Genomic DNA, 26,884 nt, shown 5'->3' with positions numbered 1-26,884 from the left:
CTCTGGCTCAGTGGTTCTTGAGAAGAAGATTTTTAAAGATTTTCCCTATATATTTGTATTTAAAACTTTGATCCCCTTAGTGTGGCCCCATCCGACCACCGGGGGCCGTGATTTTAACAATTTAGAATTTGCATTATATCAGGAAGCTTTCATATAAATCTCAGCTTTTCTGGCTCAGTGGTTCTTGAGAAGAAGATTTTTAGATATTTTCCCTATATATTTGTATGTAAAACTTTCATCCCCTATTGTGGCCCCATCCGACGCCCGGGGACCATGATTTTAACAATTTAGAATCTGCATTATGTAAGGAAGCTTTCATATAAATCTCAGCTTTTCTGGCTCAGTGGTTCTTGAAAAGAAGATTTTTAAAGATTTTCCCTATATATTTGTATGTAAAACTTTGATCCCCTATTGTGGGCCCATCCGACCCCTGGGGGCCATGATTTTAACAATTTAGAATCTGCATTATATAAGGAAGCTTTCATATAAATATCAGCTTTTCTGGCTAAGTGGTTCTTGAGAAGAAGATTTTTAAAGACTTTTCCTATATATTTGTATGTAAAACTTTGATCCCCTATTGTGGCCCCATCTGACCCCCGGGGGCCATGATTTGAACAATTTAGAATCTGCATTATATAAAGAAGCTTTCATATAAATCTCAGCTTTTCTGGCTCAGTGGTTCTTGAGAAGAAGATTTTTTAATGACCCTACCCTATTTTTACCTTTTCTTGATTATCTCCCCTTGGAAGGTGGCCTGGCCCTTTATTTAAACAATTTAGAATTCCCTTTACCTAAGGATGTTTTGTGCTAACTTTGGTTGAAATTGGCCCAGTGGTTGTTGAGAAGAAGTTGAAAATGTGAAAAGTTTACAGACGGACGGACGCCGGAATACGGGTGATCAGAAAAGCTCACTTGAGCTTTCAGCTCAGGTGAGCTAAAAACAAAAATATATTTTTTAAAGTGATAAGATTACAAATACGTAGTACCTGAACTATGTCCATTGTGTAAAGTCTCGACACACACTTAAAATACCAGATTTCTAAAGCAGCGTGAAAAAATAATAATGAAAGCTAAATCACTATTGACATAAATGTTCTAGGGGGGAAATGATAGATACACAGATCTAATGATAATGTATGTTGCATTTTCTAATGTTCCTCTTATCTCTATGTACGCTACCGTGGATCTATTTGAAAAACTTTATTTCTACACTTATGTACACTACCATGTATTTAAAAACCAGGAAGTTAACAAACATGTCGACTAGCTCGGCGTACGTTGTGATTCTGTTGTACACATGGAATGTATACTCATTCACACGAGGTAAATATCATCAGTAAAAACATATTTCAATGGAGCTAAGAGTTCTGTAAGATTATATGCTGATATAATTAATTTGCAGGGATACCAACACTAGACAGTCTCAGTTCAGGGAACACCGTAGTTACAGAGAGTGGATTATCTGTCAAAGGAACGACTACACAGTGTTACAGTCCAGTGCCGTCGTTTACCTGGGAGTTAGTGGTGAGTCCGGTTTATTAAGGACATACATCTTTACACGATATTTCTGACATGTTCATCTATAATTATTTTTTTTTCATCTTCTCGATATAAAGAGTTCTTGCATGATTTCCGAAATAGGTTTAACTTTTATATGGTAGTAATCGTACGATACTTTTTACATTGGCCTGGGTAGTTCAGCGTATAGATCACATAACATAGACCCCGGGTCCGATACCTGATCATTCCAAAGATTTGTCCCCCCTTTGTTGCTGCAGGAATGTCCATTTATACAACTTATTCTAATACGTCTTGAGCTGGCTTTACAGTTTTACTCGCAACAACCAGGAACTATCAAAGTATGCCAATTTTAGAACAGACACGGTAATATACTTAAAGTGTTTTTATCAGAAACGAGATAGGATAGATGCTTGAAATATCACGAAATTGTCATCCTATGGTATTGAGAAACGTCGCGTATGTCCTTAATTGAAGTATTTCTGTGGACATACTTTATGAAACCTAAATAAAGGTAATATTTGATTTATAAAAGGAATTTTCAATTTCCGTGTGGACTGTTGCGCCGTTTGAGATTGTCGCATTATGGATAATACACCTTAGAATGAAATTAGAAATGTCTGAGGAAATTATGGCTCCCGAACCCTTGCATCAAACGTTTGGTTCATTTGTAATGGGACGGTAAAAGTATCTAAAGAAAAAAAGACATATTTAAAAACATACAGGAACACGTTTCTAACCCCTTTGTATGTTTCACAATAAAATGTGTTTAAACTAACAATGAAATTCACACACACACACACACACACACACACACACACACACACACACACACACACAAGCGAAAAGGGACCTTCGTGACATGCTTAGAATAACGTCACAATCGATCCAAAAAGTAACGTTGTTACAGCCGACAGTTGCCGAAAAAAATCTGAACGCGAAAAAAAGAAGAATATTTAGCAGAGAAAATACCAGCAAACACTGTCATGCCATGGATATACAGGTAATGTATTATATTTAGCTTAATAACACCTAATTAGTCATTTAAATTGTGTTTCACATGTGTCCCCAAAAATTATCCGTTTTCTGCATGGAAGGTAGCATTTGCCTAGTCTGGCTAAATGATTCTTACGTAACAAGGAGTCTACAGTAAGCAGCTTGTGTGTATAGGCCTATAAGTGACATGATGCAAATAATAAATCTGATGTAAACAATGTACAAACCACAGTCGGTGACGATGGAAAGGAAACTAAACGTACTTGCAATATAGGCCTAGTCTTGTGTTGATGTTTACAAACAGACGATATTATGTGCACCGACGCGATGTCGCCACTGAACATTGCGTTGATGATGAAAGATGTAGAGCAAGTGTAAGAACGGGAAAACATGCATAAAATGGATTGACTTATAGAACTATTGAATAAAAAGTTTATCAATCAAAAGATTTGACCACTAGTCTAGTCAATCTAGCAAATCACCTCAAAGTAATTGCAACAGAAACAAACTCGACGGAATTTAATAAACAAAAGCGTGAATAACAACATACAAAAAATCGGACAAAATCGGACAATGGGAAATATTTAAAATTTAGACTTAAATATTTTAGTAAACCATCGATATTTTGTGGTGTTTACGGCACGCCATACACGTAAAGGGGAGTAACTTAACTGTGAAAGTCATCAGAATAAAGTTATACACAACGATCTAAAGTGCATGTAATAAAAACGCGATTAAACAGCTTAACAGTTGTATTAAAAAGGTGATTTTAAGACCTTCTATATACATACAATATTGCTCAGCATCTCATATTCTTTGACGACTTCCATTCCCGGGGAACTTTCGCGAAAAAAGCTTCAAAATATTTTGTTTGACCCTCTACTGAATTAATTTTAATTATAAAACACAATATTTACTTTAGAAGTTATGAATAATCAATTATAAATGAAATCTTAAAGAATTAGTGTCAATTTACAAGGGGGAATTGCGGTTGTTAAAAAAGAAAGTATGGAAAGCCATTCGGGTTAAAAGTTTCAGTTATTTTGTATCTTCATCATATGAGCAAGCGTTTTGTATTAAAAGCTTTTATAAAACTAAGTAAGTAAAGTATTTTTCCTTTTCTTTTTCAAATTCAGGTTTGGGGAGTCATTCATGGGTAATAATAATGATAATAAAACATTGATAATATAAATAATAAAAATCAATGTAAGTAAACACTTGCGCAAAGTATCATGATTTGATGTAAAATCGAGTAGTTACTCTTTTTAATTAGTCTTGGGCTCACGACTTGCGGAACCATATCTCCTAGCAGCATGCGAACAGCGTGCTAGACCGCCCGGCCATCTATTCAAGACAACACCTGTTTTCGATGACGATGGAATTCTCGCCACGCTGGCACACGATACAGTTATTTATCGTAAATTTTAGAGGATCATACAAAATGCATATTGTGTTTGAAATGTCTATATATAAAGCACAGAAATAGCAACGAACTCTGAAATAAACATAACTGCCCTAAGGGACGAAATCAATGTCGGATGAAAATTTAAATTCAATTAGTTAGGGGGAGGGGAATAAAAACTCCCGCAAGTTTCTGTCATCCGACATCGATTACACTAGTGGAAAAAGGAAAAAGACAAGCGACTGTTGAATACCACATAATATTTAAAACATATTAATGAACATTTAATAGATTTAATGTACACTTTCATTTGTGAATAAACAGTAGAAAAGGTATACAGAGGTATACAGAGTGTTATTTATAATCGTACGTTTCTTTTCTTGTTATTCGATTAGTTTCAACATTTGTCATATTAAGTTTTAAAAGGGGGGGGGGGGGTTCTTGGTGAAAACTATGTGAACTTAGTTTTTTGTGAGACATTGAATTTTTGATCTTGCCCCTAATATAAGTGAAGAATATCGTTAAAACCAGACGTCTTTTTAGGAAACGAAGTTTGTCAATCCTTTCCCTTTCTACATGCATTCACAGGATGCGACACAACGTCAAGAATGTTCGGCATCGGAACAGGTCCTGTATAGTCAAAATGTAGACAAATCGCGAAAAAATTCTGTATATGATTACTTTTTAAATGGAGACAGGCCACTGACAAACAAGTTGATAGTGAAGGAGTTTCAACTGTTTCGTTTAAAGTCAGCATTTCGCGAATTATATGGTCGTTATAACAATCTACTTTGCCAATACAACCTATCATTGGGTCAAATCTGTCTGACTTGTTTCATATAGATTGTTAGGCCGTTTTTGGCACAATGATATTGAATAAGGGTAACTCCGTTTGCCTTAATAAGATATAGAGCTCACGGCGGGTGTAACCGGTCAACAGGGGGTGCTTACTCCTAATAGCCCATAGACATCTGATCCCATTTCTGGTATATCCAGGGATCCGTGTTTGCCCACCTCTCTATTTTGTATTGCTTATAGGAGTTACGAGATGGATCACTGTTCGTTATCTTCACCTTCCTATATGAGGATTTCATAGAGAAAAAGATATATTCTGGTGTCGATGTCATATCGACTTTGTACGATGGAATACCGTAGAGACACTTATAGGAGATTTGCTATGTGAAGAATTGTCTAACACAATATCATTTTTATAAGTTCAATCATTGCCACTAACTACTAACTACAGCTGCAGAAAAGGAGCACTGCAAGAATTTTTTAAGTCATAGAGTGGACTAAAGAAATGATTAATTTGGATCCTTCGAATTGGGGCTTATCACTGCTTTCAGCAATTCTTGTATCCGTTAAAACTAAATTACAAGTCGCGCCAGATAAACTTTTGAACGTTTTTCGCTGTAAATGCAAGGCAAATTGTGACACTAGCCGTTGCACTTGTAAAAACATGGACTGAACTGTACTGCAATTACTCAAATGATCACTTATATAATTATCAGGCACGTAGCAATAATGGCTCTACACCTTTTATCATTACATGCAAAGTTGATAAATTTTTACGTACATAGTTCGATTTTTAGACAGATTGGTTGCTCTCCCTCCTTTTTTAAAAAAAATAGCATTGTCGTGAACTGTACACAGTGGAAGTGTAAAATTGAACCGAGAGAACAACCTTAGCCGCCACCCCCACCCCCACCACACACACCATCAAGGATTTTTATAACTTTGGATTAAAATTTACTTGTCAATTTTCAGGCAATATTGTGAAATTATCTTCACCCCCCCCCCCCCTTTTTTTACGATGCTGCGTGCCTGATTCATTTTGCTTTTAATTCTATGTGTCCATTGTTTTTAAAACAGATTACTCCTGAAATTCTCGGTATTAATTGCACAATAATTTGGATAGAACTAAACATCAAATATAACCCCCCCCCCCCCCTCTCTTTCCCAAACTCTAGAACTTGACGAAGTGCACGTATTAAAGATTTCTTTATAAAATCGAAGAAACTGAACCTTGTTTCGTCATAGATGTAGTACAAACTGTTAAAACTCAGCTTAATAAAGAATTTGGTAACGTAAGCTTTACTATACACTGTTTGTTTTAAAATACTACATGTATTTATGTGAAACATAGGACCGGAATGGTAAGCGCACCTCCAACTTCCGATGTAAGGGGAGTAACTACAAAAATGTAGGTCATCTTTTACAGACCATTTTTGAAGGGGCACTTGTTTTGTGTTAACAGTTTATTTTAATGTATAAATCTTCATGTGGTAACTCATATATGCCTAATGGACAGGAAAAAGTATTTTCTTCCAAAATCCAGGTTTTAACGATTTTTGTTGGGAAATGAAGATTTCAGCCCAAAATTCGGCAAGGGAAAATAAATTTTGGTGCAGAAAAGTTTAGTTGTGCATTTGGACGTTTTATTCTTAAATTTATAAGATCAATGTCATCTCTTCTATAAAACAGTCATTTCCTATCAATTCCAATTTTTCACTATTTTTGTTTTAGAAAAAGGTAGGTTTTCCTACCTAAAATGGTATTTTTCATATATATTGCCAATAATCTATATATCTTACTTGTTGAGCAGTTTTTAAAATAAATCCTAACTTCAATATTTTATTGGTAGACTCAAATGTATGACAAAATGTGCGTTTTCTTCTTAAAATTTCAATCTTTAACAATTATATTCAAAAAAGCAAGATTTTACCCAAAAATTACAGTCAAGGAAAGAATATATTCTGCTGTAAAAAAAAATTAATCGAATATTTCCAGGTTGAAATTTGAGATAGAAAACTTATTTTTACTGTATGTTACATAAAATGGACATTTTCTTCAATTTCCAGTTTATAGCGATTTTCATGAAAAAACACATCCTTTTACCCCAAAATTCCAATTTTCCCATGGAAATACAAAAGCCGATTTTTAATATGTTGTTTGCATGTGTTTTCTTGCATGAATAATCAAAATTTCATTTCTTGTTGCAATTAGTTTGAGGTTTTGCTCATTTTTGAGCTAGATTGACTAGACTACACAGTTATAACTAAATCCTTTATCTATTCTTCTTTTTCTAATATATTGTTTCTTATTTTCTCGCAGAGGGGCACAGAGTCAACTTGGTTGTGAGGTAGCGTTCTTGACTGCCATGCGGGCGGTCCGGGTTCAATTCTCTTAGCGACTGCACAATTTTTTAAAATTTTTTTTTTTTTTTGGAGTGGCAATTTTTTTCCCCAATAATTTCTCTTTTTAAGTTCACTCATTATTTATTTTTCAAAGGTAATATAAACATTATTAGATGTAGTCTTAAGGCCAAAAAAAAAAAATATATATATGCTGGTTTCCACTTTCATCTCAAAATCTTTAAGGGTATGTAGTGGTTTTTTTATTTTTTATTTTATAAGTTGAATAATTTTCTAATGATTTAGCATTCTACTATGCATAAAATAAAGTGATTATTTAGTAATCAAATAAAATTGATATGATATGAATCAATACATTTCTTGATTTTACTGTAAACAAAAACTATTTCTGTGTTTTTGGAATCTGTTTAGTATTAGTGCATAATAAATAACTTGATAAATAAGTCAATAAATATACTCTTGTTGTAGTGATGACATTTGCAAAATCTGTGAGAATGGAAAAAATGTGTTAGGGTCGGCAGAAATTTTTAGGGTAGGTAGGGAAAGTGGAAGCCAACATATATTTTTTTTGGCCTAAGCATTATTTATAGTATTAATTTTCAGAGGGTGTTACACTATCAAATTAATTATTTTTTCACATGATTTAAACAATGATTTCTTTTGAATTGATTTTACATAAAAATTGTTGTAGTTAAAGCCATTCACATTTGAAAAATCCAAATCTATATATTTTAAAAGTTATTACTAAATATATGGTGTTGCCAAAAGAAAGCTGATTTTTATAACTATGAAATAGGCCTACTCTAAAATCAACAGAAAACAAAAGTAAAAGAATTAGATGAACAAATACAGCAATTTTTTTAACAGTATGGCGCTGTTTTTTTTTTTTTTTTTTTTTTTTTATTAATAACAATATTTATTCGCCATTCATACCTATCCATTTCAAAGGGTCAAAGACATTACCAGTGTTGATGTGTGATTTCCTATATAATTAATGTTACATGTATATACCTATGGCAGGGAAATTATTCATTATAACATGTTATTTACAGATAGATCATTAAAATTTTGAAAATGAAACGCAATTATTTGGTGCTCCAACATTGAGGACTTAATTTTGATAGATAGCTCCAGCATTAAATCAGCTGGCAAATATGCTCCGCCCTGGAAAAGTATTATTTCAATACAATAATTTCATTTTGTGTGAAATTTGATCAAAGAAAATATAAAATATTTCTAATGCAAAAGATTCAAAGGTCCATTCGTAGCATGAACAACATATATGATACATTGTACTGGCATATTAATACAGGATTTTACATTGTTTGGTGATTTTGAACAACAAATTATGACACGTACTAAAAAAAATCTAGAGTAGATATACTGCTTCTTTATATGCTTTATCTTTTACTGTGCGCACTATTTTTTAAAAACAAAACTTTGATATAAAAATTAATAGATCATACAAATCGAATCTATACCTAATTACATGCTTTTATACCAGCTTTAGACAACTTGATTGACGAATTCCTAACTCGTCATAAATCAATTCCTGAATCTGCACCATTGATGAGGAGAATAGTGATTTGGACATAAGACATTCAATCGACAGAGCTCACAATGAGGATCTCGGGAAGAAAATAAGGAAAATTGGCGAAACCTTTGCACAGAAAACAGCGATGAAAACAGCGTGCAATGGATATAATGTCATGTAGAGTTTGAAAGAAAAAGTATTTAAAAAATCTTGCACATGTGGAGAGAACTGTCTTGGTCATGACAATTCAAAAGAAGTACAAAATTCCATCTTGACTACCAATGAATTATCAAAAGATAGAGATATGATTATTATTGGTAAACTTTCAGAGTTTTGGCAGCAGTACACAGTTCCCCCCCCCCCCCCCCAGTTTTTTGCAGGACCACAATGGAAACTAGCTATATGCTAATTTGTGTCATCCTGGGTAAATAAAGGTTATTGTTACAGTGTGAATTCTTTTTCGGGTCATAGATGTTGTGGAAAGTCCAACATCTTCATCATACTTATACACTAATGATGCAGACGAATATTCTTGTATTTCTTTAAAACTATAGTTTGAGTTTTCTTTTATTTAAGCAATCAAAATTTTAGTAAAATCTCAACCTTAAGTCGAAGTTTCGACATAATATGGAAGTTTTCTTTAAGAAATCCAGGTGAGATTTCATGAAAGTGGTATGACTGAAAGACATTTACCATTACCTTGAATTCTGCTTCTGAATCATGGCCGTCAAAGGCATACGAAAAATACAACTTACAAGACCTCAGATTTTCATCTCCAGGTTTGCATGGCGGATTGTCTACATGTAAATTTCAATATATTTGATGTGATAGTTCCATATAGGGTAGTATTAAGTTTCCATATCCATGGTTTACTCGTAATATTTGTACAACTGTCGTTTTGGAATACTTCATAGATCAATCTATACACAGTGAAGCTGTTTGTTAAGAGTGATACATAAGATACAGAGAGAGAATTCATTCTGTTGAAGCCCACCATCAGACCAGAGGATTTGACAACAGGAACTTAATGCCTGACATTCCTCCCCGCGGATTGCCTTTGGAGCGATGCTACCTGTTCCGCATGGTCCGTGACCCAAACAAGGAGACCACTTGTCCAAATGTTGAAGAGTGATGATGGTGAAATTCTGTTGTTGATGATTTACGATATTCATTTCTCTTGTCCATGATTGATCACTATTTCAGAAATCAACTTAGCATTGTTTATATAGTCATTAAAATGGTCACCATTGGTATAGTCTTTGATTACATTTGATAAAATTAATGTGCATTGAATATTTAAGTCTTTGTTTTCTTTACAATGATGTTCCAACGATATTGACGTTATATAACGTTATCAAATGATTTATGACGTTATCTCAGGATCAAAGCATGCATTTCAAATCAGCATTAATATGGGTTAGGTGTAACGTTCAAGGTAAACTTTGGTATCAAAATAATCAGGAAGATGTGTGCTTTCAGAAAATAATAAAAACCCAGTTTTGAAAATATTGTCCCGAAGGTCCCTTTTCGCTTGACGCAACTCATATATATATATATATATATATATATATATATATATATATATATATGCATATCTTTTTTTTAAATATACTTAAATTTTGTGTTAGCATGACCTCCATGTGCCTTTGTTGAATGGACTGCAACAGCCATAATAATCGCTTTATGATACATTGTATCAGTTTACTGGTTCTTTTATAGGCTACAGATGGTCGTTTCTCCTCGGTCTCGCTGACTGGAGACACAGCTACAGCTACAGTGGGTGGATCCTGCAGTGGTGGAAGTAGTCTGTACATAGGATCTGTGTCAGTGAGTTACAGTGTCAATCCAGTTGTGTATGGACAGACTGTGTACTTACGTCTTACCATCAACAATACACCAAGTATCTCCACTACATCAACAGGGACACTCTCTGTTCCAGGTATGGACACACCCATACACTAAACAGATATTTTGCCTTTTAGAGGGTAAACAAACCTATGTTCTTAAAACTTAATATTTTCAAAGCAGATGTAGTTATAATTAAATTTATGTCAACACTCTATATGAAATATATTTAATATATGTTTATAAAAATTGTTTGTAAATAATCAGCTTAACAGGCATTTCATTGATGCATTTCACTAAGGATATCATAATATCATTAAATTATATCATTATTTACACGCAAAGTGTAGTACTCATTTTACCATACCTTTATATTTGAGATGCGCTAGTTGGTAAATAAAAACGTAAGGAATAATGTCAGAACAAATGCAGGCAGCCGAATGAATAATGTCTTGTTTTAATAATCGATATTGCAACGGCGTAGTTCCTCTTTGAAAAAGAGGGTGCACAACCACTTCGCAAATAAAGGGGGATTGATTGATTACTTGATAAATAGACACCAAACTAAAGTAAACATCATTACTGACTTTAGAAACTAATCAAAACAACACTATATATCTTTATATCAAATATTAGGACATTTAGGAAATAAACAACGTCATTCAGTGAACATGACGTTATGAATAGCAATTGCTCTGCGAGTTAGAGTTGTTTATTACCAGGGCCGTAAATTAACCTTCAATTTGGAGGAGGTAGGAAATTAGGCGGGGGTCTGGGGGCCGCCCAGGCCCCCACACGCTGAGCACATTTTGTGCACACTGAACACGTTTCGTGCAAAATCCTTGATTCTAGGGCCTTCTAAGATGTTACTTGACTAACTCATTCTAAAAGAAAGATTTGGAATGCTTTTTAAGGGAGGTATCATGTTCTTAGTTATTGGAAACAACAGAAATTCTAATGAACTTTAAATTTTAATTTTTTTTTGGCTCAAAAGTTGGAGGAGGCAGCTGCCTCCTCCGCCTCCATGTAATTTACGGCCCTGATTACTTATATTTGCATTTTACCCCTTGCAGTTCCCCTGCCTTTGACCTTGACATTGAGATAAGGCATGCAAAATAAACGTTTTCAGACTGAGTAATTTCTTATTACTTAACTCACATAACTTAAATTTGTAATGATAACATGTGTATTTATACTACAAATCACATTTTCCTCTATGAACTAATCAATTTCAGCACACGACACAATCCGTTCATATTGACTATGAATGGATTATGAACTAGATTGTGTTGTGTGCTGAATTTGGTTAGTTCATAAACTGTGACAGTGGCGGATCTTAGGAGTTCGTTTTATGCAACAAAATATTTCAAGACTTATAGAAGTAATGTAAACAAACGGTGATTATAAGTATAAGAATTGAACAGCATTTTTGAGCTGTTCATGGTCAATATGAATGGATTTGGATTGGAGGCAAATTCTCAGCTCTGTGATTCGCGCAAGCTTAAACTTCCGGCATATGAAGAGTTGTCTTTCCTTGTACTTTGATGCCTGTACAGATAAATATCTGGATTTTTTTTATTACACAATTATGTACGATGTTACGGAAGCCCATTAGTGCAAACCAAAACTAAATAAAAAACGAAATTATTAAATAAAAACCAAATTATTAAATAAAAAACCAAATTATTAAATGAAAAACCAAAAACTATATAAAAAACGAAATTAACAGATAAAAAACGAAATTATTATATAAAAAACGAATTCATTATACAAAATACGAAATTATCAAATAAAAAACGAAATTATTAAATAAAAAACCAAAACTATATAAAAAACGAAATTAAATAAAAAACGAAATTATATATTATATAAAAAAGGAAATTATTATATAAAAAATGAAATTATTAGATAGAAACGAAATTATCAAATAAAAAATCATTCAATATAAAACGAAACTAATGAATAAAAAAGGGAACTGTACTGATATGAACTAATGAGTCATTAATTCCACACGACACGGCAAAGTTTTCAGCGCTTGGCATAAACAAAGGCCACTTGTTTTAGCAGCCATACTGGTTCGTTGAAAAGTATTTTATAAAAAGGTGAGATTTTCAGTAATTGTCCTGTTTCTGATTATTCAATTAACGATTGACCTGGATGTTGATAAGATAAACATATCGTTGGTTTTAGTCCTTATAAATGGTTTCTTTCTCCATTACAGAACTTCAATTTCTTGAGTACTGTGATTGCATACGATGATTTGTCGTAAAAAAAAAAAAAAGCAACAAGCAGTATATATTTGTAGTTTTAATTTCTCATTATGACAGGAATTTCAATAAAAACTACATTACTCATTTTTTCTGTCTTTGGAAAATAATTTATAAGGTAAAAGTCATAGTGACTGTTTATGTATCATTATAAATCTCTTTGTTTTGTCTATTTCAGGTCTCGTAATATGCATCTGGTATCAATAATTATTGCAACCAGATTAGTTTTATCTAAGGCTGTATTACAAAAAGCACCTCAAATGCAGGAATTTGAGACCGAAGAGGATATGTTGAGAGCGTACATGACGGAGGGGTACACATATGACAAAATTCTTCTGTGCTTATCTTTGTATCACGGTCTTACATGGAGCATCCGCAAATTAAAACAGAGACTAAAATCTTTTAACCTCTTTAGGAGAAAACACACGACCCCATTACCGATTGTAGAAGAGAAAATAAGAATTGAACTATCAGGACCAAATAGTTATGTTGGTTACAGAGAAATGTGGAGGTTACTGCAAAGAAAATATAAACTCGTTTTGGCAAGGAATAATGTGATGGAGACATTACGTCGATTAGATCCTCATGGAAATGCTAAAAGGAAATCCCGACGTTTACAAAGACGAATATACATTAGTGATGGTCCAAATTTTACCTGGCATATGGATGGTTTTGATAAATTAAAACCTTATGGATTCAAGGAGAGTAATGTCGTTAGAAGTATGTGTCACTAATATTGATCCAGCCGTCATTGCAGGTTATTATGTGAACTGCATAGAGCAACATGGAGGGTGCCCACATAACCCCAGGACGGATCCTGGTACTGAAAATAGCACCACAGCAGCTATCCAAACAGTCTTATCTCAAAATCAATCTAGTCACAGGTTTGTTACCTCTGTGCGAAACCAACGAATAGAGGCATGGTGGAGTTACTTTAAACGAAACAAAGCTCAGTGGTGGATGGACTATTTTTCAGACTTGAGTTCAGCTGGAATTTACAACCCAGATCATAAATTCCAGAAGTCATGTTTTCAGTTTTGTTTTATGAATTTATTACAGAAAGAACTTGACAATATCGCAGTCTCCTGGAATTCGCATCAAATAAGATCAAATACAGGGTCTTGTCCTGCCGGAATTCCAAACGAGATATATCTTTTATACGATATCTCAGCAAATCAGATTTTAAACAACCACTTAATCAAGAACAGGTTGACAATATAAGAATTAACACGAAATCAAAAACGACATGTGATGATGCTTGTGTATACGAGTACCTGGAATACATGACATCAGCATTAGACTGGATTGAACCAACGGATCTTGACACTGCGTTAAAGCAATATTTAAGACTAATTAGTTATTCTGGTGAAAATTAACTTCATGTTTTTAGATCTAAAAGAAAGAGCTCTAGGATTTGATATCAGAAATAACTGCATTTATAGCTTACGAACATATGATACTGGGGTTATTGTAGACCAAGTAATTAAGCCGTCAACGTGGCATTTGCAATTGTATTTCGCAATATTTCCAATTGCACGTTAAACATAAATTTTGTCATGGGATATTGTATATAAAAATTAATGTAGACTAAACTGCCCCAATTCTAAATGTACATGCATTTTGAAATGCGTGGTTTTAGTCGGGTACCTCGTTTAAAAGTACTATTTTCCGATCTATCATCCTTTTCTGAAAGACATGTTTAGCTGGTTTTATTTAATGGGTTAGCTTACTGCTAATAGTGGTTTATGGTACCTTCTATATGCTGTTAATATACATTTTTCTTGAATTTCTATCATTTTTTTTTTTTTACAAAATCTGCTATATACTACAATTGTAGTATTAAAGTTTCACGTATCGGTGCCTGAAGTAAAGTCAAAATCTTCCGAAACCAGGGGAATTCAAAATCCCAAAATCCATATTGTCTTTGAACTCTTCATATGACTGGAGTACAGGCAATCTCAGTCCATTAGCGCAAGTATTTGCAACAGGGTATTTGGAAACAAAATGTTGCCCTACTCTTCTGTGTGAATGAAGGATACCGATGGCAATGGGGAAAATTCAAGTGGTGGTATCGAATCGGAGCCAGTTGCGAATACAAGGATAGCAGACAACGATGCTTTAGCTGACTTTTCTGAAAGTAGAGAGTGAAAGCCTGTAGTTTAACGCTTCAGTAATCTGTTGAATCATGGTTGATACAAAATGAAACCATATTACACGTGCCCGATTTTAACCAGATGAGTTAACTTTTTTAAATTTAAATATACTTGCAAACGAATAATGTGGAAAGTAGATGTACATGTGTCCCCGAACTTTCTGATATTGTAATCACAGATAAAATTTCACTAAAATTATTTCGTAATTATTAATTAGTTGTATTTTCGTTTTCTTTTTCAAAGTTTATTTCGGGTATATAGTCAGAGTTATCTTCATCTAGTTGTACTATTAAAAATCAGAAAACATCAGACCTTGGAACAATTTTAAAACTGGCAAAAATGAAATACACTGCATTTGTGATTTCCATTCGTTACAGTCAAAACATTTGATGTCACAATTCGGATGCTGACTCGGCCTTCCTTGTAAACATCGAATTACTAGTTCTATCGCCAGGGTACCTGTAAAGTGCGAAACGAAATGTACCGAAACGAAACAGATTGTATAACCGAACTCTTTTAATTATGATAGTTGAAAATGGTATTTCAGGCCCCTGTGAAAGTTACCACATATAAATAAAATTCGCATCCCCTTTGATGTAGGCTTTCGGGTTGACTGATACGAAGTTTTACGAGTTGGAAGGGGGCTGAGTAAGCACAACGTACTTATCCGAAGTTGATTGAATAATAAATAAATACCATGTGCAATTAGTTTCGGATCCAGAAATTTCAGAACGGAGGGTTACAGTGTTATAGGTCAGATGTCTGGGGAAACATACTAATATAAACAAGGGGTGGGGTCGCAGGCGTTGGATCCGCCTTTGGGCATAAATACAATGTACATGTTTCAGTATTTTTTGCTCTAAAGACAAATCTATGTATACATGTGGATATTGTGCATTTGTATGAAGTATATCAAACAGTGTATTCTGAATATGTCTTCCCATTCTCTTTGTGATTTCTGCTTCCCTTGTTCATAAGCCTTTTTTATTTTACAAAATGCTGACCTCCTGGTATTATAGCACAAAATATTTTCCTTTTTCCGTTCCATTTTCAATTCCCTGTTTTAGCAACACCCCAAATATATAGAGTTATCTTTAAAAGACTTACTGCATATCACTAATAATTTTAATAAGACATCATGCATATATATCTTACCGAATTGCATTCATATAATATGGTATACTATTTAATTTTTTCCATTATTGAAAGTACTCTCACCTCAGCAGTCAGAGATACAATAAGAGGTTAGACGTCTTCCTGCTTTCAACTTTCTCAGATACCAGCTTCTTTAAACAATGTTTGATGCTAATCGATGGACCGCTTAAAAATGTATCAGTCAATCCGAAAGACCACACCAACAAAGAGGATAATATATTTTTATATGTGGTAACTTTGACAGAAACCTGAGATACCAATTTTTATTATCATGTTTACACAGCTCCGCTCTACAATCTGTTTACATGCATTCGCAAAGTGGATTAAAAATGACTTCATGAATTACAGTTTCAATCCAGTGTTTTTACGGTCGTCCGCGCTGAATTCATTTATGACGGTAATGTTTTGACTGCAACAGTTATGAACACTGTATATTTCCAATTTTGCCAGATGTTTCCACTGCCAATTAACGGTCTTTTGCACATTTTCTTATATATAATCACTATACACTGTTTACATAGACTTTACATGTTTGTTTTTAATTTTCCGACTTGTTGGATAACGTTGCTTCTTTTCAGTGATACCTTTCTCGAACTCTTCCTTTACATACATACATACATATCCTCTCTGGGCCATATGGACTCTTGAGGCCGGCCAACATCCCTCGCCATCTTGACCTGTCTGCTCTTCCTTTGGGCATATATAAAGGGATATTTTCTGATATGGAATTCCTAGAAATTCTTTGTAAAGGCGAAGATTCATATGGGTTGATGTCCCTGGATTGTAGTTGGCCAAAGATCCATCTTTATACAACAGCACATAATTGGTATTTGGAAGTTCTTTATTTACAAGCCGATGCTTTTCCTTTGCTGCATTTGTTAAATCATCAACATCACTGCTTGGGAGGGTTTCCAGGATAACGCCACTACCTCTGATGTACTTGGGTGCTCCTGTTTCGCATCTCATTAAACCTGCAGTTATCTGATTAAAGAGATAACGAATATATTGAAATAAACTAATATCATGAATACGGAGTTTTATGCTTGATAAAGTTGGTGACTAAACCACTGTTTAAAATGAATAATTAATCTGGCCTTGACGTACCCGAGATTATAAATCATAAGACCTAAACCATGCAGAAAATAAATAATTCGTCCCGTCACCCCCACCCCCCGATACCGACACAATATCTGCAATTTATTAAAATAATTAAATATGGATCTGAAATATTTTAACATAATGTGTATATATTTACATGTAACAGGATATTTGACGTATCAGACGAGACAATCTAGACTTCCAGATAATATTCGAAATGTTATTTCCGTAGAAATATTGAGTCGAAATGTCTTGACTGCATTTATCCATAACAGGACGTTTTTGGTGGATGATTAAGTCGTGTTCGTGGTTTTTAAATTGAATTTTCATATATTTATTGGCGAAAAATGGGAACCTATACATACTTATATATAATATTTTATAATGAAACTTATAGTCTCATCCGACATATTTCTTTTTTCTAATAGCAGCTAAGGAATGGTATGCAATGTCAAATGGCTTCTCTCAAACTGCTCATAGTTAGCGTTACATACTTATCGGGGGGATACAAGGGTATGACGTGTAAAACGTTGCTATATTCGATAATCTTATGATACCTCACAAGATATTGAACATGCATCACAAGATTATCGAATATAGCAACCTTTTACACGCCATACAAGGGCGCGTGCCAAGCCGTGTGTGTTTTTGTTTAACACTTAGCGTGTTTAACCAGGTTTCACTTCAATCGTACCGATTCTACACGGTTACAACACAAACGGGTAATTAATATAATGATGAAATGAAAACCTAACAACCAAACGAACTGATTGATGAATAAACTTGCAGAGAAAAAACGTCAAATCGTAATACGTCTATAAACACGAACTTTCCCAACCCTACAATTTGAATAAGTGCACATTTTAAAAGTTTTCTCTATAAACTCGAAGAAATTAAACCTTGTTTTTATCATAAATGTAATACAACCTGTTAAAATTCTGCACAATAAAGAAATTGGTAAGCTTTACTATACACTGTTTATTAATACTATTTGATTTTATATGAAGCTTATGACCGCAATGATAAGTAGTAAGTATGCCCCCAACTTCCGGTATAAGGGTACAATGTAGTAACTACAAAAATGTAGGTCATTGAGTTCTCATGTAAATATTATATGATACAAACCTTGACACGTCCTTGACTTTTTCGGCCCCTTTTAGAAACAACAAATGTGTCTCGCCTTTCTTGTTCCTTCTCTTTTCTGAACCTTTGAAACTCTTGAAAAGTTGGTAACTTTGCATCTCTTGATCTATCAGTGTCTGTAGATTCTTTAAGTTGAATCATGTAATGATTTAAATATTATATATTTTAAATATGCCATAAACATCTTTTGAAATACACGAAACGAGAAATGCGACATTAATGATGGTTGTATCAAACGGCTTGGTGTAAAATGCTGACTCTGGACCTCAAAAATGAAGAGAGCGTAGAGCCTCTTGTCATAAGAGATTGCCAGGGGTGAAGCTTTTGAGTGAATTTCAACACAGCTTATTCTGTCATTTCCTTCAGATAACAGAGACTGAATGTTACTATGCTAAATATATTTTGACCATTGCCCTATCACAATCTGTCAAGCCTTATTACTGATTGCAATGAATTGTACAAGGTTAATCACGTGCATTTAAATCCCGATAGAGAGAGAGAGAGAGTGAGATAAATTGTTTATGAAGGATTAAGAAAATGGTTCCTTTGCAATGTTTTATAATCCAGTTTACGTATACTGGGATGAAACAAAATTTGAGAATCATCATGTGTACCATAAATATTTGAAATAGATTCTCTAACATGAACTCGAAACTTTTTGTGTAAAATTATAAATGATTATAAATTTGTCAGAATTTTAAATTAACTCACATGTCGCACGTTATCTGACCCCAGATGCTGTTTCTGTTTAACTCCATCGCTGTTACCTCGGATGACATATGTGGGTAATTAATTTGTTATCTTGCCATTTCACTTTTCCAGTACATGTATGACACTCCTTGCCTTTAATTACAATTTCACTTTCCAAAAATATTTCTGTTGAATGTTGATACATAATACAGAAAATTCCTGACAGATACTTTATCATTGAGAGGTAGAGCATATGTCAATTTGTGAATTTTGATCTGTCAGTCACCATGTGGTTTGATACATTAGACTGGCTCTATACTGATATCTGTTGTTTCAAATATATTGGAAAGCACAGAACCAGGAAAGTGCAAAAATGACAGATAAAATAAAATGTGTTGAAATTAACTTGAGAGGCTCTATCCCCGAAAATCATTTATGACAAGAGGCTCCACGCTCTCTCCATTTTGGAAGGTCCAGAGTCAGCATTTTACAATAATCCGTATCAAACACGCATCTATAAAGTATGTAATATTTATAAAGGGCCCAAAGGGTATAACTGAACAATAAGAAAATAAAAGACTTGATGTATATAGACTTTTCAGGAAAAATTTCAGAGACGAGATTTACTGAGAGTAACTACCCTATATGCTTCATTTAACAGGTGGTAAAAGTACATGTAATGATAGTTATTTTTTATTTAAAAAGAGGAATATCATGTATGAACACACCAGGGTAAATTATAGATTCACATGCTTCATCATTAAAGTTGTCAGTCCATTGTTTCCCGTTTTGTGTGTGTGTGTGTGTGTGAGAGAGAGAGAGAGAGAGAGAGAGAGAGAGAGAGATACCTGAGGACTTGTTTATTTTCTCTCCACACTTTGAACAATAATTATCATGCTGAAGTGATCCACAGGCAGAACAATACGGCATTTTTGTATTCTGATCTTGTATGAATTTCGACGTTACCGTTGTATTGAAATGGGTTGAATGTATTACTGTGAAAAAGCTCTCTCATTGTTTTTAACAAACTAAGATTTATAGGGGCTAGTGTTGAAATAATTTTGGAGAAATTCTGTAATCCGATACACGGAGTCTGGGACCTTTCAGCAAACATTGAAGATAAAAGCGTGTCGAATGGATAAGTTTGCTGTTTTGTAAGGTCATTAGATTCTGTAAAGCTCCATTGGCAATTATGAAATCGCCGTAAATCAAAGAATTAGGAACCATGTGTCCTTCCTTGTTAAGCTCTGCTGACACACACATTATGTTCTCAAAATATTTAATAATTTCGTTTTTTATTTAGTTTTCATATTTTATTTAATAACTTCTTTTTTTATTTAGTTTTCGTTTTTTAGATATTAATTTCATTTTTTATATTTATTTAATAACTTCTTTTTTTTTTTTTAATTAGTTTTCGTTTTTTAGATATTGATTTCGTTTTTTATATATTAATTATGGAAAGCCGTAGGGTACCCCCACATTATTATTATTTTTCCCTATATAAAATACCAAAATTATTATCTCTTCGAAAAATAAAAATTTTCCCCCTATTTGCCGATATTATTATTATATCGCAGCGATAATAATAATCTGTCCCGAATCTCAGACACCAAATTATAATTTCATCCCCAAAAGAAAAATATTCTTCATTGACATTATTATAATTATAAATACTGCCGCAATAATTATAAAAACAGACCCGATTTAAAGTCACACATTATCTTTATAAATATAATCTTTCCACCACCATAATAATTACTGAACATCGCCAACAATAATTATCTTTTATATTTGAACGCTACTGAGAATATAATCTGTACTGACAATAATAATTCTGGACCAGCCAAAAAGACAAGATTATTATTTGGACGCTTGAAACAGAAAACGTTTGTCTGACTCGGATTCACAATAATAATCTCCGACTTCAGATTGGCAGATATTATATGAAGCGTGAAGGCAGATATTATTTCATGCGTGACTGTGCAAGCGGTTGGTCGAGAGGGAAATCACGTGACGTAGTTTCACTTTGACTTTATTATGGAAATGATTGTCGAAAAGGTATCCTGGTATGTGTTTCTTTTGGAGGATGATAAATGTGAATAATTCAATGAATAAATCTTTGTTGGAACTGGAGTATAACATTTTATATCTTTGTGACATGATAGATAGAAAGGGAATTTTATCAAACACATTGGCCAGCTGCACAAGCAGTTTTTTTTTTCGTAACACAGGCCACCCTAGGGCTTAATTACGCAAAATGATATAGGGCTCACGGCGCGTGTGATCGGTCAACAGGAGATGCTTACTCCTTCTAGGCACCTGGTCCCACCTCTGGTATATTCAGGGGTCCGTGTTTGCCCACCTTTCTATTTTGTATTGCTTACAGGAGTTACGAGATTGATCACTGTTCGTTATCTTCACCTTTCATGGATCTCTTTAATCTGTGTTTTGTGTTGATTTCTTAATATACTGAATAGGGTGTCATCACATGAGGTGTCCATTTCTGGTACAGGAACAACCCTATCCGGGGAGTGGGCGTGTCAGTACTAATTAAGTATAGCACCTCCACCGCTAAATCCCACATCATTTTGTATACATGACCATCCTTCTGCTTAGATAATTCACAAAGGTGGTATTAAGTACACACACGTCATGCAGTTAATTGTTTCCCAGCTATTCACACAACCATCTAAGGGTGCATACAATGTATAATTAAGGAGGTACCTTACATCGTCATAATGACTGATTTCCTTTTAAAACATGGATGAAAAAAATCAGTATCAGCAACATTTATCCATTCCTTTTGGATTTAAATACCTAGCCAAGTAGCTCAGTAGGTTAGCAAACTGACTGCTGACCTGTAGATTGTGCGTTCGAGTCCCCAGATTTCTACTAAAACTGCATTTTTGACATTAAAATGAAGTAAATTAAAAAATTTTCAATATCAAAATATTGTTGTACATATCCTTAGGATTACAAGGAGAAAGCTTTAAAAACCTGGCTTATATTTGCCATGATTGTCATGCAATAAATTTGTGCACGATTCAGTTATTGCTTTTCATTAATCTAATTGATGTGTATATCAATGTGGTGGAGATACTGCTCACATTCAAATTTGGAGCTCAGTATAAATGATTTGATCGAAGATATCTAATTATTTTAATCTGTTTTTGTATAAGAATTAATGCACAGAAGAGAGCTACAATTCAATAAGATCATTAATTCAATTATAGAAATGTTGAATTGATGATATATCTAATTATATAGTTGCTCTCTCTAAAAGAATTATTGCATACATCTGCAGTCAATTAATGTTATATTTAATCCAATTGTAGAGAGCAATACATCAATTACAGTGCACATTAAATGAATTATTGCTCTCTACAATTGAATTGTAGCTTGCACCAATTCAGTTGTTGATATCATCAATTCATTTCAAGAGAGCAACAATTCAATCATAGCGCACATCAATTCAGCAGAATAATTACTGCTATCACCAATTCAATTAATGTATGCAAAAATTCTGAAATGAAAATATGTTAAAATTATTTGAAGAGATCATTGACTTGTTGCATGCTTCAAATGAATTGATAGTATCTTCAAAATAATTAAAGATGCCTTAAATTATTTGAGTTTATATTGATTTGGCACTCCATACAACTGAGCCAAAGACCTCAATAAGCTTGTCTGATCAGAATGTCATTGTTGCAAGTCCTCTTTCAATTTTTCATTTGGCATTTCAATGAAACTTAGTAGAAAGTTTATCTTTGAGTAAAGAACTTTTAAGTTTGTTCATTTCAGGTTCCATGCCACCCCCAAAAGTGAAATGGACCTTATATCAATTCATGAAATATAATAAAAACCAAAACATGTTAAAGCATCTGCCATATTCAAGTGGTCCAGTGTTTCTTAACAAAGAATGACTACCAGAAAACCATCCATATAAGAAGGTTAAACTTTTTTTTCCATTGAGACGTACCGGTAGTATATACACAAGACAGATATTTCATTGAACTGAGAATCAATTCCAAAATACTTTTAAATAATTGTTATAATGAGGGTTTTAGGAGAAATCAACACCAATCATGGTTCAAAGAGTTATATTGTCTTAATCACATTAACCCTAAAATATTTAAACAATGGCACATCTAAAACATATATGTACAAGTATGTGGATGCATACTGTAATTTACATTATAGCAACCAACATGACTATTTTAGATCAGAACCTTGCTTTGGCAACCATAGTCTATTAAAGCACAAACACTTTAAGTATCAAAGACAATTCAATAAATACATGTATATAATTTATTACACAATCATGCATATCTGACATTAATAATACATATCAGAAGGTGCTAAACATTTTGAATATATAAATGCATAGTAAATAAAAAAAAATTTCTGTAAACTTCTCCTGTGGTTAGCAAGTTTAACAGTACAAAGGTATGGCTTGGACAAAATTCATGGATGTTTTTGTAGGGGATGGTGGAGTGGGATGGGAGAGTTCAAAGAACAAATTCTGTTCATGAATAGCCTTTAGCATTCATACCAAATGAAATTCTGTAAAGCTCCACATTTAAAATATTTCAAGGATAAAAAAAAAAACACCCCCAGAAAATGTGAATACATGAAAATGTATCTGATTAGTTAAATACATAAAACTATGAAACACAAATCAGCTGGCAATAAAAGCAGGTGTACAAAGTCATGGAAACAAATGTATATTCTACAACATCTTATGATGTTAAAGAATCATCAAATGCATCATGCACTCCCTCATATATATGTAGAGATGATGAGAAGAGGTCCAGTCTCTCAAGGTGTCAGGCAAAGGCAGATCATGCTGATGCAAAATAGATGTTGCCACACATGTAAAATCTTCATCAAGATCTTGGAAATTGTTTAATTACGAGTCTCTGTAAATGAGGCGCTGTATTTTGTTGAACTGCATAGAAGTATTGTGAAACACCTAAAATAGAAAAAAAATCTATTATAATTGCACAATGAATCTCTAGACATATTCAACATACCCAGTATATAAATTGAACAAGAGGCCCACAGGCCTAAATTTATCGGTCACCTGAGTACTAGTGAAAAATTATCACTACTCCCAAGGGCTATGGAATCTAGAAATAATTTCCTGTTCTGAAATCTAATCTAAATTTTTAACATTCAGCAAAAGTATAAAACAAGATGTGTTCTTACAACTTCAATGCCCTCATAAGTGCATACATTGATGAAAGGCTTCACATAATACAAGATATGTTTGTAAAACACATATGCCCCCAGGGTGCAAAATTGAAAAGAGTTATACACACACATCATTCAATTGATAGTAGTATCATCAATACAAAATATTGAGCGGAAAATATCTTCCTATGTCAAGAGTGGATTGACCATGTGACCTCAAAATCAATAGGCGTCATCTACTCCTTAGGATGTACAAGTGTACCAAGTTTGATGTCTGTCAAGCAAAGGGTTCTCAAGATATTGAGCGGACAGTCTATTCCTATGTCCAGAGTAGATTGACCTTTGACCTGAAAAACAATATGGGTCCTCTTCTCATAACCAACCCACATATGAAATATCATTATGATCAAGTGAATGGTTCGCAAGATATTGAGCAGACAACATGTGGTCTACCGACCGAATGACAGGTGCAAAACAAAATACCCCTCTTCTTTGAAGGGGGGCATAATAGGCATATCAACATTAAAAGATTTTACTAATTTGGACCCATCCTAAAGTCAAAACCCTGGGTTGTGAAATTCACCATTTTTTTTTTTATACATCTTTTTCTGCTATTCCTTGGTATGCATTTAAATTTCATACAGCATCAGCAAACTTGTACAAAAACACTATATTCAAGTTTGGCCCCATCCTGGGGTCAGAACCCCTACCCCGGGGATCATGAAATTTACAATTTATGTCCCCCTTGTCCAAAAGACGCTTCATACTTAATTTGAAAAGAATTGGACTAGTAGTTATCAAGAAGAAGCTAAAAATGTTCAATTGTTAACGCATGACAGCGGACGACAACCAATTTAGTATCAGGGGTCCGTGTTTGCCCAACTTTCTAATTTGTATTACTTATATGAGTTATGAGATTGATCACTGTTCGTTCATCACCTTTCATTGTAATCCCAACCTAAGGGTCATGACATAACCTAACTTCAATTCACATACTGTATACCAACTTCCATTCATGACGATTAGTTGACAATTTAGCAATTTACAACTGGTTTTCTGTGACCAATATTCGCGACCAAGATAATCTTAAACAAATACAAAATACATTAATGATAAAGTTCTCGCAAACTTCACGAAAATTTCTCACATGCGAATAAAAGTTAGTTTACAGTATCATGGGTATGCCTCAATATCAATATGACAAACATGACCTTGCTATTCTGGAAAAGAACCTTTTTAAAAGATATTCCTTTCTGAATGCATAAACCTACTTCATGGACCACAATTTGACTAAACTTGAATCTACACTATGTCGTCAAGCTTTCATGAACATTTCAACTTGTCTAGCCAGTGGTTCTCAAGATAAAGATTTTTAAATGACTCCACCTATTTTTGCCTTTTCTTGATTATCTCCCCTTTGAAGGATGGGTGACCCTCCATTTAAACATCCCAATTATCCAACTTTGAAGGATTATTTGTGTCAAGTTTAATTGAATTTGGCCAGGTGGTTCTAGAGAAGATAAAATGCAGTTTACAAACAGACAGATAACAGACAAGAGGTGGTCAGAAAAGCTCACTTGATCTACTAATAATAAATATATCATGTCACTCTGTGAGTAAAATCTCACATAGATATATACATGTAGTATAGTTCGTCAATACAACCTCGCATTGGGTCAAATGCTGTCTGACGTGTTTCATACCGATTGTTAAGCCGTTCTTGGCACACTGATTTGACTGCGGATAACTCCGTTTACCTGATCAGGATATGGGGCTCACGGCGGGTGTGACCGGTCAACAGGGGATGCTTACTCCTCCTAGGCACTTGATCCCACCTCTGGTGTGTCCAGGGGTCCGTGTTTGCCCAACTATCTATTTTGTATTGCTTGTAGGAGTTATGAGATTGATCACTGTTCGTTATCTTCACCTTGCATGTAGCACTTTTTTATTCGTGTTACCTTGATTTGCTCCAGATTTTCCCTAAGTAACTGAATTGCCATTTCCTTCTAAACAGGATTCAATGAAATGCTGCAACGATTCCATTCTCTGTTCCAGGATCCACACAGATCTTTTAAGAACACCCTTAAAAAAATATGACAAAATCTCAAACTTTAAACTTCCATACATGGAATTTTAACATCAGAGCAGATTCTGTCTCATTTCAATTCTTGTGTAAAGGGACAGTCTAGGGTAATTCCATACATTTTATATCCAGGTCCAAAAGAAAAGCAAGTTTTCAGTGTTTAGAAATAATTATATTCTGTTGTAGTTGAACATATATGTTATAGATATAAAACATTATCTTATGTCCAAGGGCAGTGGTGGATTTAAGGGGGGAGGGGGGATCCAAGGGCAGTGGTGGATTTAGGGGGGGGGGTTGCAGGGGGGGTTGCAGCCCCCCCCCCCCAATAAATTTTCAAATTTAAGGTAAATCGTGGTATCTTGTTTAGAAACGTATACTAAACGATAAAACCGATACTTATTTCACCTTATTAAAAATAGAAAATAGTACAAATGACTTAAATAGGAGATGTATTTCAAGCCCTATAAAGTCTGTAAAAATCCAGGAGCTTCCGGGGGCTTTGCCCTCTGGGCCCCCACCAGGGCTTTGCTTTGGACCCACTGGAGGCCTTAAGGCAGCCCCCAGATCGCCTGCTTAATAAAGTGGCGACATTAATATTTAGTAAATATTGTTAATTGAAACTGAAGCAATTTTTTGCCATTGGTGTAACATG

General features: G+C 34.0%; 1 protein-coding gene and 1 long non-coding RNA gene across 3 annotated transcripts in view; one reads left to right on the top strand and one right to left on the bottom strand.

Annotated features, from left to right (window-relative positions):
* Positions 1–1,236: 1,236 nt before the first annotated feature.
* The window catches only part of LOC125667162 (hemicentin-2-like), a 145,235-nt gene continuing 119,587 nt past the window's right edge, over positions 1,237–26,884 (top strand). For both annotated transcript variants that reach the window (XM_056157243.1, XM_056157241.1), the window contains exons 1-3: positions 1,237–1,323; positions 1,403–1,524; positions 10,325–10,544. In XM_056157243.1, coding sequence (XP_056013218.1) covers positions 1,257–1,323; positions 1,403–1,524; positions 10,325–10,544 — 409 coding nt within the window. In that variant the 5' untranslated portion in view covers positions 1,237–1,256. The remainder of the gene's footprint in view (positions 1,324–1,402; positions 1,525–10,324; positions 10,545–26,884) is intronic.
* Positions 20,248–26,215, bottom strand: LOC125676958 (uncharacterized). The gene is made up of 2 exons (XR_008800738.1): positions 26,108–26,215; positions 20,248–23,928 (listed from the first exon to the last, which is right to left on the bottom strand). It is a non-coding gene; the product is annotated as an uncharacterized LOC125676958 (long non-coding RNA).

Source organism: Ostrea edulis, chromosome 2 (genome assembly GCF_947568905.1).
Source record: "Ostrea edulis chromosome 2, xbOstEdul1.1, whole genome shotgun sequence".
Taxonomy (NCBI): domain Eukaryota; kingdom Metazoa; phylum Mollusca; class Bivalvia; order Ostreida; family Ostreidae; genus Ostrea; species Ostrea edulis.
This window is presented reverse-complemented; position numbering and strand designations above follow the sequence as displayed.